The sequence below is a fragment of the Pleuronectes platessa genome, chromosome 1 (genome assembly GCF_947347685.1).
Source record: "Pleuronectes platessa chromosome 1, fPlePla1.1, whole genome shotgun sequence".
Classification (NCBI taxonomy): Eukaryota; Metazoa; Chordata; class Actinopteri; order Pleuronectiformes; family Pleuronectidae; genus Pleuronectes; species Pleuronectes platessa.
The window spans coordinates 16,905,194-16,920,700 of NC_070626.1; the positions used below are offsets into that span (position 1 = coordinate 16,905,194).

Sequence of the window (15,507 nt, forward strand, 5' to 3'; positions counted from 1 at the left end):
CAGTAATAAAAACCAAATCAGATAAATCAAAACTCTTGTGTAACATGACGGCTGGAAGGAAGCAGGTAGTGTGGTAGGGATTAAAAAGTACTTTCTAGCAGAGCTCATATTTGAAGCCTGTCTTTTGATTTGACATGTGGCAGTTAAAGAAAAAAACACTTCAGAGGAAACCATGACGTCACTGCAGAGGAACACACACAGCGGGTGTCTAGACCAACAGTAATAACATCGTGTGCTGATACCACGACATCAAAAAAGCACGTGTTGTGTCCATCTGATGTCGAAAGAGAAAGACGTCCGTCTTTTAACACAGACATGAAATGCTTTGGGAAATTTTCAAATAGTGTTTTATCAATATCATACGTATTTTCTCTCTAGAATCATAATCAACTTTGATCACAAAAATCCAATATCTGCACTTTTTTAAAACTCAACTCTCTCTATTCATCCGTTTTACCCAATGACAAACTGTCATAGTTTTAAGCTGTAAAAGATTTCATTCTGTGGGACATTTAGTGAGTGAGGTCAAACCATTTTAGTAAAATTCTCTCATCTTTTTACATTCCATAGTTACCTTTGTGTCATCAAATGGAGAAGATTTAAAATGGTCAGAAGGTCTTTTTAAAGTGAATTCCATATTCATTATGTCTTTGACATCCCTACTTAAGCAGTACGTTCACCCCAGTCTCCGACTGTTTCCTCTGAGTAGCTCCCCTGGGGTTGTTGGGGGCTAAGTGCGTCACTCAAAGGAGGCTTCAGAATAGTTGCCGAGGGAGAGATCGTCCATATCTAAGTTCACAACTCAGATCTTATTGACTGGCTTGGAAATTCAAGGCAGAAATCTACTGGTCTAAAGCCACTTGGGGAAAAAACAGTATAATTGAGTGTGGATATGATTGTACCTATCTTAAATAATTATTTCAACTGTGATCATTGCAAAAAGATGAAGGAATGTAAAAATATTCTAATGCCATTAAGTAAATGTCTTTGAAAATGATCTTATGTTTCTCTGCTACTTCCCTACCATTGCTACCAGGGGATGTGAAGCTCTTGCTGATATTGTTTTGATGTATACCGTCACATACTCTGCAAGAGGCAGGGAGTAACCTGAGGTCCGAAGCAAGGTGGTGAGGGGATTCATCTCAGCAGGGCAGTGAGATAAAATGCTTTCATGACACCTGCTGGTGTAATGTTCTGCTAGCCAGACTCTGTTCCTTTTCACCTGCATCATCCATCCATCATCCCAGCGGTAGGTGCACAAAGCACAGCCACTCTCCATTTGTCAGTGCCCATCAGAAGTGGTTACATTCTCATTATGGGCCTGCCGACGCTTTTGAAGACTGAAATAAACTCGGGCTGTGGCGAGAAAACGACACAAAGGATCAAATGCAGCCTACCACCTGAGCATGATTAAAAAGCCAATATTTGAGAGGGATTACATCAATGTGTTACTGTGCATCATGCACTTCATCCCCAGTGTTCTGTCTTTGTAGTGTACTGTGTCTTGATTTAGATTTTTTAATTGAATGGAGAACTCGTGGCGAACAGACGGTTGTCACTGCTGATACGTTGGAAGAAAAGGGAAAGGAGAGAAGGTGAGGAGGAAGGAAAAGGGAGGGTGGTAAGTGATTGGGTAAGTATGACGGTAATTCTCAGCCTGTCAATTAGACATGCAAACTATAAATAAAGCAAACCACGAGACACTTGAAGAAGTCATTGCTCTCCTGTATTGTTGTTTATTTTTTTCTTACACCCTCTTGTGACTTTCAGACTAGTTTAACTAGTCTGAAATTAAGTTTTCAGACTAGTTAAGTTTTAATTTAACTTGTGAGGCTTTAAAAGGGAAAAATTGGGTGAAGTCCAGCTTTTGAACTCCACACTAAATAACCATTTTGTTACTACAGGGCTTCACAATGCAGGGCTGATTGTAGGAGCTGCACATTTCTGAAACAATCAGTAAATCAGTCCTGGATAATATATAATGAGAAAGCACAGCCGAATGTACGCTTCATAATTTATACTTGAAGACTCAGGACACTTCCTGTGAAGGAGAGCACTTGGTCATGATGAGTATAGAAGCTGAATTCTGATTGCTCATTCTGATTTAATAAGTATAAAGATGATGGATGTGTTCAGTATGTGTGAACTAGTATATTAGTGAAAGGTGATAATAAGTAGAAAAACACCGAAGAGACGAAATTTTATCCAAAATTCACAGACAACTTATTCAAGTGGAGCATGCATTTGTTAATTTCCAGGTGTTTGATTAAAATAATAATTAAAATTCATCTGACAACATGTTATTAAAACGAATTAAACAGTTCAAAACCCCAGCCCTCTTCGTAAAACCGTGGAGGATATTCATGTGGTTTATTTCAGCTTGTGAAATGGAAACCATATGAATGGCAATCATATGGAAGTACAGTTAATGAAACCTCTATGGAACTGTTTAGTTGACACAATGTGAGCCTTCAGGCTATCAGACGACTCAAGGTCTTGATGTAGTTGGTAATGATGGTAACACTGATATAATATGAACGCAATGTATTATACGTGTATCCTGCAACGTTCAGAGAGGATAATTTCGTCCAAATAAATGTTCTGCTCAAATTAAGAACTAGTTCCATCCTTAAAAATGCTATACACTTTCTTTTTTTACTTGCAGCTTGGCACTCCAAATATATCCCACAGATTATCTTACGTTAATACCAAGCATTAGATGTTATTAATGCCTGGTCTGAAGTCTACCCCTATCAAGCATTAAGGGATAGTCAGGTCAATTAGAGCTTTAAAGAGTATTGACTGATCTTTGGACAAAATGTACTGCTAAATGTATGGATCACTACTGTATATAATGTAGTCTTTAGAAATAGTTGATACTGAGAAATATACAAGTAATGATTCAAAGTTTCAATGCTGTTGTCTGTTTCTAACAGTTAACATTTTATTTTCACAAGCCAACAATATGATTCCGCACGGGTTTAACCTATGACCTGATGATGGCGCTACATAAAAAGTCAGTGAATCACCAAAGTCTGTAGGCTTCATTCTAAGGGAGGACATGAATGCATGCACCAACCTTCATCATTGTCCAACGTGCATTCCACTGAAAACTACAGAGGTGAACCTCATGGTGGCGCTACAGGAAGAGATTTCATTGGGATCAGCCGTCAGAGGGATCCATCCTCTGGGGAGCATGAAGGTTTGTATAGAGCATTATGGACATCCATCTGTAGCTGCTTGTTTAGTCTAGAACAAAGTGCTGGAATGACTTTCATTACATTCTAGAAACATGCAGTTGTAATGACCTCATGGTCAAACGCAATAGCATAGTACAGTGTCAGGCCATTATACAGTTGTATTGCTTTCACAACAGCTTTATTAGTTTCATGCAGGTTCAGCACAGCATGATAGAGATGGACAAACGTGTTTTTATTGCTGTTCAAGCAATTCAATTTTATTTGTACTTTACATTGTGAGGTTGAAACCTTCAAATCGTAGAGAAACCCAACAGTTCCCACTTTTCTGACCTTTTCACTGATTTCTAATGGAAAAATAGATGGATCTCGGTGCATCTTCATTTAATTTAAGGGGGCCTGTGGTCCTTGGTAAAAGATACTGAGATAGATCCATATTATTTTAGTGAACTAAATCTATGTGAAATCTCAACCTTTTCTATTTCTTTCCAACTCGTTTATGAATGCAACTAAATTGTATATATCTTGTTATTCTGACAGATGCCACTAATGTGTTGAATCAGGTGGAAGCTCACATACTGACATCACAACCCTGTGCATATGTTGACATTTCATCAGTTGACGTTTGTGCACCCGGAAAACATTGAGCAATGCAGTCACCCGGCAGCAAATGAGTTCAACACTGTCATGTGTCAGGCGTTGATTAGTCACCAAGACAACCATTTAGCAAGCTTTATTCATTTATTTGTTTGCGTGTGTATGTATGTATATCTTGGCCATTTTGAGCATATAGACTTGACACTTTAGTGAGGACATTTTGACAAATGCTAGCGTTAGAATCAGGTTTAGGGTTCAGAAATTCGGGTTGTGATCGTTGAAGTCAGGGGTAAGGGGCTTGGGAACGCATTGTGCCAACTGAGGTGCTCACTAAGATAGAAGTACAAGAATGTCTGTGAGTGTGTGTGTGTGTGTGTGTGTGTGTGTGTGTGTGTGTGTGTGTGTTTGTCTTTCTTAGGGCACTTGAATGATGACACGCACACTGATTTCAGTCCCTGTCTGTCACACAGGTTGCCCCCCCCCCCCCTCTCTTCTAGGAATGTTGGTGTGTGTGTGTGTGTGTGTGTGTGTGTGTGTGTGTGTGTTCTCAGTCTATTGGTTCAGAGTCCCGTTCACTTTGTGGCTTAGTGAATAGCAGTGTCCCTGGAGACAGAGCCACACCGCTCAGTCCTCTCTACCCTGTTCAGTGTGACCAGCTGCGCGCACGGTGCAGTTGTCGGAGAGTGACTGCACAGCAGCACATCCCGGTCAGCCAGTCCTCTTCTTCCTCCTCTCTCTCTTTCTCTCTCCCTCTCCCTCTCTCTCTCTCTCTATTTCATTCCCACCAGGATGGATCTACCCTCATAGCACAAGTCTACTTCAGCAGTTGGCAACTTGTTTCCTCGCTCAGAAGTGAAGCAGGAGCTGAAACACACGTTTCTCCTCCACCTCTGACAAGGATTTGTTTCCCACCTCCGCGCATCAGCCCCGGCTGTCGGGAGACCTACAGCGATGACACCAACCTGGCTCCATCCACGCGTTCTGCTCCTGCTCTGCCTCGTCTCCGGCACAGCGGGCAATATGTTTTCGTTCACCGAGGAGCCCTCTGACAGAGTCGGGAAGGCGGACGGCTACTGTAGTCGGATATTACGGGCTCAGGGCAATCGGAAAGAGGACAACAACGAGTTTCGCCTGCGCGTTGAAGGAGACCCCGAGAGCTACCAGCCGGGGAGCACATACGGAGGTTGGTGTTTGTCTGGAAGATTTACGCGCAGTGCCTTGGCTGGCACTTGGTGCGCATTGTCAAATACGCACTAGTCCGGGGACACCAGGCTGTGCAAACTCCAAATAAGTTTCAACAGAGGCTGCTTTTGACCCATGCGAAATTGGAATTTAGTTCAGAGTAATTGCTTTTTAACAATTGGAAGTCAAATGGGACAGTAATGTCTAATCTTGAAATGTCAGAACCCAAATTTAGCCTTTTGAAAAGGCCAATCCTTTATAGCATTTTTTTATTTTATTTAGCTAAACCTTTATACCACTTGTGCCGGTTGCTCAGTGAATGTCAAAGTCTTCTGGTTCCTACCTACGTTTTTTCTTTCTGATTCTTTATAATCACATATAAAGCTATATTTGATATTATCAAAATAGTAAAACAGTGTTAACTTGAACTGGGGAGGAGAAAGTTGTCTTAATGAAAACCTATTACCTACTACAGGAATGAGTCATTTTGTTTAACACTTATCTCAAGATGCTGAGAAAGTTGTCAAGTGCACCGAATTCAATTTTGTCTAAAGTAGAATGAACAGTCATTTTTTATGGTCTGCTGGATTTTAGAGTGAATAAAAAAAACCTATCTTAAGCATCTTGTAGGCAAGAAAAAACTGCAAAGCTGAGAATGAGTCATTATAATTGCTGTTATCTAAGCTACATCCTCAAGAATAGGTGAAATGTTTGATATTTAAAAACTGGGCTTTATCAGAACATTTTACACTTGTATCCATGACAGAGTCATTTCTAAATGCAAACACTTCTCTTGCAGGCGGGTAGCGAGACCCATGTTTTGACTCCTGTTTGGAATTGTAATTGCAGTTGAGGCTTTATCTGTGTTGATGGTGGCTGTCTCTTTTGTTTGCTCCCATCTAGTGACTGTGAGCGCATCCAGCCCCTCCTACTTCAGAGGGTTCATCCTTATAGCCCTGAAGGAGGGCACAGTAGGAGACAGGGACGAGGACTACGTTGGAAATTTCCAGGTGAGGCATTGCTGAAGACATCAATACTGATATTGTCCGGAAGAAAACCCCCAATTAACACAGTTCCCGTAGATGGAAATGAATTATTACAGTTTGACACACCTGTAGTCGAACCCTATTTAATATCCATCCTCTGTATCGGGTGATATAATACATTTGAATTTATGACTTAGCACAGTTCATTTCAATACCATCCTTCCTCTGGACTCCAGCACTGTGCAAGAAGAAGTGTGCCAAAACAGAAAATAGAGAGAGATCTTACAGTAGCTTGGGGGAGGGTGGGCACTTTTCTTTTATGTGCACAGCCTTCCAGTGTTCACGTGTTAAGGTGTCGTTTTTCTCACCTCACCTCCTCTAATGAGCTTGATATAGCATATGAAAAGAGCATACTCTCAGCTCAGCTCCATGTAGCTGTGTGTGCTCTGCCGGGCTGCGAAAGTACTTGAGGAGTTGTGCTCTCACAGGCAGACGTGCTGTTCGTGGATGAAGGCAGTGTACAGTTGGTGGTAAGGGTCTAATTTGCATTGTATAGAGAGAGGTCCAACTGGAGTTCTCAGGGCGAGAGAGAGAGAGAGAGAGAGAGAGAGAGGGGAGCAAGGCTGAGAGTGCGAAAGGAAGAGAGAGAGAGAAGGTACATGTGATCGCAGCCAAATATGTGAGGTCTTTTGTAATTGTTATGCAGTGTGAGGAGCTGACTGGTGGAGAGAAGGAGAAGCTTTGTCGACGCGTGTGTATGCGTGTGAGCGCAGAGAGAGGAGGGATAACAATCATATAATACAAACATAAATGCAATTTACTGATCTTATTAAGCATACAGTACAAGTTAATGTCCGTATATTCCATTAGAACATAGTGACTGTAGAACTACAATGTAATGTGAAAAAAAAATCTATGAACCCTAAACTTTATTTTACATTCATAACCTTTAAATTCATTCCTCTCCACTGATTCTTGTTCTGCTCTCGTGCCTTTTAGCTCACTGTGTCCTGCCAATGTTTCTTCCATCCAAGTCAAAGCTGCAGTTTGCCAGAAATTCATAGAGCTTACAGTGCACATAATGCAATCCTGTTTTCAATAGAATTTTGAAAGAACTGACAAACTGAGGAACATCTTTTGATATACTCGAATGTGGTGAACAACAGTAAAGACAGTGTATTCCAAACAGGAAAAAGAAAGGAACACATATAGGCAGCTGGTTTTAGCTCATGAGCCAAATGGCTGTACCTTCCCAGGACTTGAAATCATATGTTTCCTAGAGTAGAAACCATAAAGATATATGGGTTTAACAACATGTGTGTAGTTCTCTTTTTCAGTATCTTGTGAACCTGTGGGTTTCAGTTGCCTCCCACATAAACCCATTATTTGATTGAACCTGTAGTGTACAGTAGATGGGGAGGTTTGACGAGTACCCCTCAGGCTACCCTGATCACAGTTATTGCCATGCTGGCACTCTATGTGAACCTGAGCCTTGAATATGGGAGGACATAAAAAACCGGAACACTTTATTTTGTCCTGCGTGCACCTCACATCTCATTACCCAGTGTTAGCACCGGCAAGGCTTTCTCTATTTTATTTGTCCTTGCAATTGATTTCATGCTGTTGTTATTTAGTGCCAGCCTTGAGCGTGATCCCCAGCCATTCGGCGGTGCTTGGTTTGGTGTGACAGGGCGCTAAACGTCCGGAGGCAGAGGGGGGAGAACCTACATCATTTAGTCACGTTAAGTCACTTTGCTGCAAACATGGATGAGAAACGATGAGAATGAGTGTGAGGTGCACACGAAAAGTTGTGATAGATAGATGCGTGAGCCTTTAGATGCTAGCATCGAAAGTGAAAAGAATGGATTTGTCATCACTGGGGTTTTGCCTTTGCCAGTCTCCTGCCTGGTTTGAAGAAGTTGAAGGTCTCTTTTGCAGCTGCAGATGGTCACCTGTCTAAATTTAAGCAGCATGCGACAGTGTAGTAAAAATAAACTGCTGTCCGTGGAGATATCCCTCTATCATCACCTGTTCCGTTAATCTTTCATATTTCAGTTGTCTTTTAAATCCAAACAAGTACGGACACATATACACATGCACGCATGCATGGGCACACACGCACACACACACACAAACACACACACACCATTGCTCCAGTCTGAAAGAGCTCTGGGTGGGCCGGCCTCCAGGCATTGAGAGAATAGAGAGAGAAAAGAAGCTGCAACAGAAGACGTCTGGCTTTATTTAACATACAGCTCATTTGAAATCTGCTGGTGTGCTACATCTCAGCCGTCTCAGGACAGCTCCCACTTGATGAAAAGCACTTTTATTGAGCTCTCTGGGGAGGTCAGCTGCCTCTGTGTTTGTGTGTGTGTGCGTGCGTTTGCTGGCAGGACGCTAAACCTGTGCCGGTGATGTCTGATGAGACATTACCTCTCAGCAGGGTGCGGCAGTGGAACCAGAAAAGCCAAATTGTTACGTGATATGTGAGGGGAGAAATCCACTTGAGAGCCAAATACTACATAATTGTAGACTCAGCAGACATCATGAGTGTAGTATCCTCCCACAACGATGATCTGATACTCGGACAACTAAGAAGTCTGACACAATTTATTGCCTGGTTCTCTGGTCAGAACTAAACAAGTTATTGTTTAGTCACCTTTTCTCAAATTTTTCTTACAGCCAATCTGTCTATTTGTAGATAAGAGAACTTAGAATTGGACACGTACAAGACGAAAAAGGCCCTCGGGTCATTTTGAAGCAAATCGGTTGTTTCCTCTTGCAGATGGACCTTAGTGCGTTCCCACGAGACGTCACTGGTTTTAACATGTGTTGCAGTCCAGTCAGGCCAGGCTTTTAGAAACCATGGGAACACGGAATAGGGGGTGGGTATAATCCGTCAAACAGAGATAGGTTTAATGCACACACACACAAACATAAACACACACACACACACACACACACACACACACACACACAGACATACACATCCGTCTTACTTTTCACTGACTAACACACGGACACACATACAAAAGTACGCACATCCACACACAATCCACCGTCAGAGGGAACTCATTCATAACATTGTATGACAAAGGAAATTCTCCGCTGACAGCTTTATGGAGTGAGAAAGTTCCCCGTCTTTTACTGTGTCACTTCCTATCAAACAGATCCTTGGTTTCTGGGCAGTGCATATTCTCTCCCTGGCAGCCACCTACTCCAATAACTCTCTGTCCAGTTCATATCGATGAGACGCTCAGTATCTCAGCTGGGCACCTGAGTGGAGAGGGCAGCATCTGGACGCTTCAGTTTGACCCAAAGTATCCAAAGCCTTTCTCTATGTTGTTTACAGCACTAGTGGGACGTTTTAAAATGTGGGTGCTAACTTTCTAAGTGATCTAAGCATTGATGATTTTATTTTAATTGACTTTATTTCACCGGTTTTGCTCTCTCCAGAGACTGCTTCATGTGTCTTCCAGCTGCAGTTTGATGCCTAGTTGTGCTCACTAGGCTGACAATATGGAAAGTGGCCATGTGTCATCCATTCATTACACTGGGTTTATCGCCCTGCTGTTAAATGTCTGAACCATGTCTATTAGACTGTGCTGGAAAGTCTGAAGAAGCCTGTGCCTGTGTTTCCAATACAATGACAATGACAGTGATTCACAAGGACTTCCAGCAACAACCATCCGACGACTGACTTCTTTCTATTTCTCTCACTGTGGTTCAAAACCATTTTGGCTCATGAACCCACTGTGACATCTTGTCAAAAGCTGTATGAATCTGAGTGCTTTTCTCGATATACTTTCATTCTGTTTTATTTTAACAAGAAAATAAATTATAAAACCACAGCACTTTAATGTAGTTTGATAAGAAATCTTTTGCAGATTAACAAAAAGAGTCAATTAACTTCTATTCAGCTGAACTGATTATTCTTCTTTTATCCCGTTATTCATCTCACTACCTATCAGATTTATTTACAGACCCAACTACAGGGCTTTCAACCCAGAGGATGGGAACTTCCACTTTAACATTCACACAAATACAATTGCAGATTTTGGAATCACCGATACATGACAAGTCTGTTCATGTCAAGAAAATGGCTGTCAGGGGTTGTAACAGTGTTAAACTGCTGATAGCCACACATAGATCAAGTCTATAATGTGATTTATATCTATCATAACTGTAATATACAATAATTACTTCATCCAGAGCTTTTAAAATGTTTTCTTTGTCCTTCATGTGTCCTGAAAATGTGTAATTATTGTCAGTGTCAGCTGCTAATTATGTTTAAAGGCGATGGGGATGATCACATAACGAGAACAATCATGTGCCGATCTTTCAAGTGCTCTCTCTAATATGTGTGTGTGTCTGTGTGTGTGTGTGTGTGTGTTCCTGCTTTACAGATAATTGATGAGGAGGAAACACAATTCATGACTAACTGCCCCCCTGCAGTGACAGAGAGCACTCCCCGCAGACGCACCAGCATCCAGGTGTTTTGGACGGCTCCCTCGAGTGGCTCCGGCTGTGTCCTCCTCAAGTATGTAACTGTAAACACAAATTGATTATGAGCCTGTGCCAGCAGTGGCTATAATGCACTATATCCCTTTTGACGGAGGGTTAATTCATAAAGTATACTTTTTTTATTTTCGATAAATGGGTCCTTGCACTCTCTGAACTTTAAGTCGTTATTTGACAAGAGGTCTGGTAATGTGTAGAGAAGGGGCTGACCCTTTCTGTTTAACTCTTGGATTACATTTTTTCATCCTGCACCACTGCCTTCAGATCAGTGGAGGATACAAGCTAAATCTTAAAGTCCATTCTTACCACAGATTAGGCAAATTAGATATGTGATTGACTCCCGCTGAACTATAAACTTACTTTTTTCTACCTTTCTCGTAGCAAAAACGCCCTCTAAATTCAGTATCGAATATGAATATATTTCATAGGGGACTAATAACATACATGGTATTTTCCGGGAAACATCATGCCGGTTTTCCAGTGTCCTGCTCCAACCGTGGTAAACTTCAGACTAACAATGAAGTTGATTTGACTTCGTTGAGCAATGAGGGGATGATTATTGTGTAGCCCAAATAGATCAAAGGGTCAAAAATAGAGGAAGCTGGCTTTAAATTTCCATGTAGTTTCTTCTCAAGCAGAACAAGCAAAGAAACGTGATAGATGAAGTCATTACAATATGTGTAGCTGTCTGTTCATAGCAGGGTACTAATAATTATTGTAGCGATGTGATCAACTTAATAACTATGTTCTGATAGTATGTCATTTTTTGTTACAAGTTGTCCTATCTCGATTTCAAGTCCTTGAGCCTCCACATAATTCAATTAATTTGGGTGTTGGTTGATGGTCATTGAAATCATGGATTTTATACAGTTATTACATTTATGCTGAAGTTTTAGAACATTATTGCCGCTATCAGTCAGTTTCTATATAAATGGGAGAGGTTGACAAAGTAGGATGTTTCTAAGCGTTTGGTTTTTAACTTTTTAATTAAATCCTTTTTAATTAAACGTTTTCCAAGGACTCTGGCTTATCCCGAGTATTAATCATTTAATGTATAGTGCTGCATCACTCCGGAGTTGTGAGCTATTCTACCATTATATCTAAAGTCCATGTGTACTGTAGGTCTGTTTCATTACACCCCTCCCCTGAAGCTACGCACAGTTAATTTCAGAATGTATTATCGATTTTTCATTCCCACTTGGCTTCATAAACTATTCATTACCTTTATTAGTTATCCAACTGACTGACACCGATCAATTCTTATAGCATGTGTCCTCAGGGCTTGCTCATACAGAGGTGTAGTCATGTTCAGCTGAAGACAGATCATGGACCAAATCTGTTGGTTTGTCCTGCTCTGTTGGGAAATGATGAAAGGACAGCAGGTGGAGAGATACTGAGGACCTGTGACTTACGAGGCCTTCTGATCAATGCTCTATTTGACAGTTTGCGTACCCAGTCGGTCTCTCTCTTGCATGGACAACATCTCTGCAAAGAAAGGACTAAAAAGGTTGCATTTATTTCAGAAATGCATGTTATTATGTGACATGTTCCAGAGTGATATACGTTTTCCCTATTCTTAATCCCTGCACTTTCCATCTCCCTTGTCCCTTTCTGTCTGGAGCATCTTCGCTGACCTGCCCTTTCGGTAACCTCTGAGCTTCCATCCACTCTGTCTGTCATTCTCTCTCTCTGCTCCTCGCTTTCTCCTCCCCTCGTTTTTATCCCCCTCCTCTTTTTTTTCACCGGGGCGCTGCAGTTTTTTTGCAAAGCAGATAATGTCTTACTTCACATCTGCTCTCCTCCATAGAGACCAGTGGTATGGCGGCAGGAATGTATTCAGCTACAAACGCATGGGTAGAGGAGAAAGTTGAAAGCGCGACAGAGTGCAAGGTCTAGAAAGAGATACTTGAAAGAGCAGAGATGTGGCTGTAATGACAATGGTGCAAAGACAATGAATGGTGGATGGAGAGAACAAGGAGCTTGAAGTTCAGAAGCGATGCCTCTGAAAATCAGGATAACAAACAGGGAGTGGGTCCCGCTCTTCTCTGTACCTGGCAGTCATAAAGATGACACGGTTTTTATATGCCTCAGAGCTGCGACACAACACTTTTAATAAAGTCTTATTGATTTAAGAGGTGGAACTCTTTTAACTACTTGAAAGGTTCAGGGCTCTTTTTCCCCCGGGCTTATAATGTAGAGATACACTGATCAATATGTCTGTTCATCTGTGTGGCCGTCCATCTTTAATCATTTAGTTTCCCAAGCAGAACTACATTCTATTTGATATTTTGGGTTTATTTCTTCTTTCATTGAGTTTTTGTTTCTGAAAAAGAACTCATTTATCGTGTGATTTAAAAAAAAAAAAATTGAAGCAAACTTTACATGTATATTAATGATGCAGTTAAATGCTGCCTTGATATTCAGCAACAGGAAGATACCACCCAGCGGAGTTCTATTTACAGGGGTATGAAGGGATAACTTGTTATCTCTGGCACTGAATTACAGGATGAGTCAGTACTTGACACCTGTGAACTAACAATGTCAGAACAGTTGAACAGGCTGTTGAACTCTATCAACACTTCATATGCCCTTGTTATTGCTGATATTAACTCATAATTATCCTTAAACAGAATTGAGTCCTTTGTCTCTCCTTCCTGAGTAAACCAGTTATAGATCATGTGTACAGCAATTTACCTCTTGACCCAATTCACTCTGGCAGCTGTGAAGTATATTGGACTGACCATAAAATCTTGTGGGCAGCTCTGAGTTCTTTATTAGCCATGCCTTCTTGTATTTATGATTTATTCTCATTTAAAATTATGTCAAAATGTTATGCGCCTTTGATGTGTACCTTTCTTCTTGTGTGTGTGTGTGTGTGCTGTCTGTTCTGTATGACAGAGGGAAATATTCCGACTTCAGGTAACTGTGATAGCACCGAATGATCTGCCCTTTCAAGTTTTGTTGGTGCCGTGGGGAATGAAAACTGTTCAGAGGCAGAAACAGACTTGTGCAATACTTCTCTTTTATATAGTCCATGGTGGCAGTAAACGCACACAAACACACACACACACACACACACACACACACACACACACACACACACACACACACACTATACAATCAAAGAATATGCACAGAGAGGAACAGCCTAAATAATTTATTCCTGAAATGTTGTATTAGCGAAGAGAGAAGGTATATGTTGTTTTTATATTTTTATTTCATATTTTAGAAATGCTCAATTGCTACCCTTTAGTCTGTCCTCCTGATTACCAATCATGGTAATTTAATATAACATATCTGTCCTTGAAATCAGACAGATGACGGACGTGTGTTCCTGTTAGAAAGCTCTTGTGACTCACATTTTGTCCCAGGAATCGTGCTCTTCCCAAGTGGTTAGCTGAAGTATAATTGATGGGCAGTTGCTGTCTTTTAGATGGAAAGACTGAGCTCTGTGGTTTGGTTCCATGAAAGTTTGGTCTGTGATGACAGGGTCAGGCAAGGATGCTTGTATAAACTCCTGAACTCGGAGCACTGACTGTGAAAGTCCAATCCAGTTATTTTCAGCTTTCTCATATGCAACAACTACAACAACCTAAGCTTTAGTGAAAGTTACCTGGTTAAATCTACTTTTCTGGCTCGTCTGTCATATTCTCCTCTTCCCCTCTCTCCCTCCCATGTTTATATGTGGCTGCAGCTGCATAGTGTTCAATGTCTGAATGAATCTTTTTTTTAGATTTTACCAATCTAAGAAAAGATCACATCTGTACTTAGAGCTGTCCACTTGAGATTGGAACACAAAAATCACATGTTAACGCCGGGTGTGTACGAGCTCTTATGTTCAGGCCAATACCTTTCTGGTCGGTTTAGACACACAAGCTGTAAAACTTGGGCCTAAGCATTATTGCTCTGCACTTTTATAATGGTATGAGAACCCTGTAATCAATACAGTCCCCAGCCTGCACAGACCATGTCAAGCCTGCAAGCAGCCAAACTTTCAATTTTTATTGCAGTTTTGTTTTGACTTGTTATACAGCTTGTTGCCGGTGCATGTAACAAGGCTTTTGTTATTTGATTCAAAATAGTAAATAACCTAACACAACAATGTCTTTAAAATTGCGACCTTGCTTATTTAATCTCCCTGTCTTTGTTTCACACATTTGTTCTACAGTCAAAGCAGAACTTCCAAGGTTGCAGGTTTAACAATGATGGACTTTTCTTTGATGTTTTCACTGGCTTCCATTCTTAATCAGATGTTGAGCTTTATTTGGAAATAAACTCAAACAATTGGCTTCCTTTCTGCTCACCAGGGGCCACTTAATGATAAAATCTTGCTTGAACTGCAGCTGTGCAATGACGAAAATGAGGAAAGTCAGGAGCTATTGTCACAGAATGAATCATTGTGGCCGGCCACATCCCGGTTGTTCCCCACAGAGTAAGTCATATCAGAATGTAATCCATATATTGCGGTCACCATCGCTGCCTCTATCTTTTATCTTTCCATTTGTAGGTGGGAAGCAATTTATTTGTCGTCTCCCTCTGGCTTGCGATACGGAGGGTAGTGCAATGTGTTTTGATGGGCTGTCTGAGTGACACAGTGTATCAGTGATCAGATGAATGTCACAACCTCGCGTCGCTGTCATAACCTGTTTATTTCTGTCAGCATAATGATAGGACAGATCAAGGAGGACTTCAGGACTCCATAGACAAGCCGTTCCATAGATATTAAATGTAAACACATTTGCTTTTGTGCAGTGATTTTTTTTATGTGCTTGTAAATTCTTTCTGCAGCAGGAGCAGATGGAACAAAATGAATTAATTTAATCTCTGGTTTTCGCAGGAGCTGATAGAAGGAAATGGAAATGATTGAATATTTGGTTGTAGTAAGAGCAGGTAGAACCAAATGAGAATTTATCTTCTTGGTTAACACATCTGTAACATAGAAACAAAAAGTGTCGGAGAAAATCGATCTCACTCTTTTATAAAAAAAATTGACGCACACATAGACACACACACACACTCTCTCA

General features: G+C 41.0%; 1 protein-coding gene across 1 annotated transcript in view; it reads left to right on the forward strand.

Annotated features, from left to right (window-relative positions):
- Positions 1 to 4,501: 4,501 nt before the first annotated feature.
- The window catches only part of spon1a (spondin 1a), a 61,417-nt gene continuing 50,411 nt past the window's right edge, over positions 4,502 to 15,507 (forward strand). Inside the window, exons 1-3 of the mRNA XM_053422431.1 lie at positions 4,502 to 4,977; positions 5,880 to 5,986; positions 10,369 to 10,502. Coding sequence (XP_053278406.1) covers positions 4,746 to 4,977; positions 5,880 to 5,986; positions 10,369 to 10,502 — 473 coding nt within the window. The 5' untranslated portion in view covers positions 4,502 to 4,745. The remainder of the gene's footprint in view (positions 4,978 to 5,879; positions 5,987 to 10,368; positions 10,503 to 15,507) is intronic.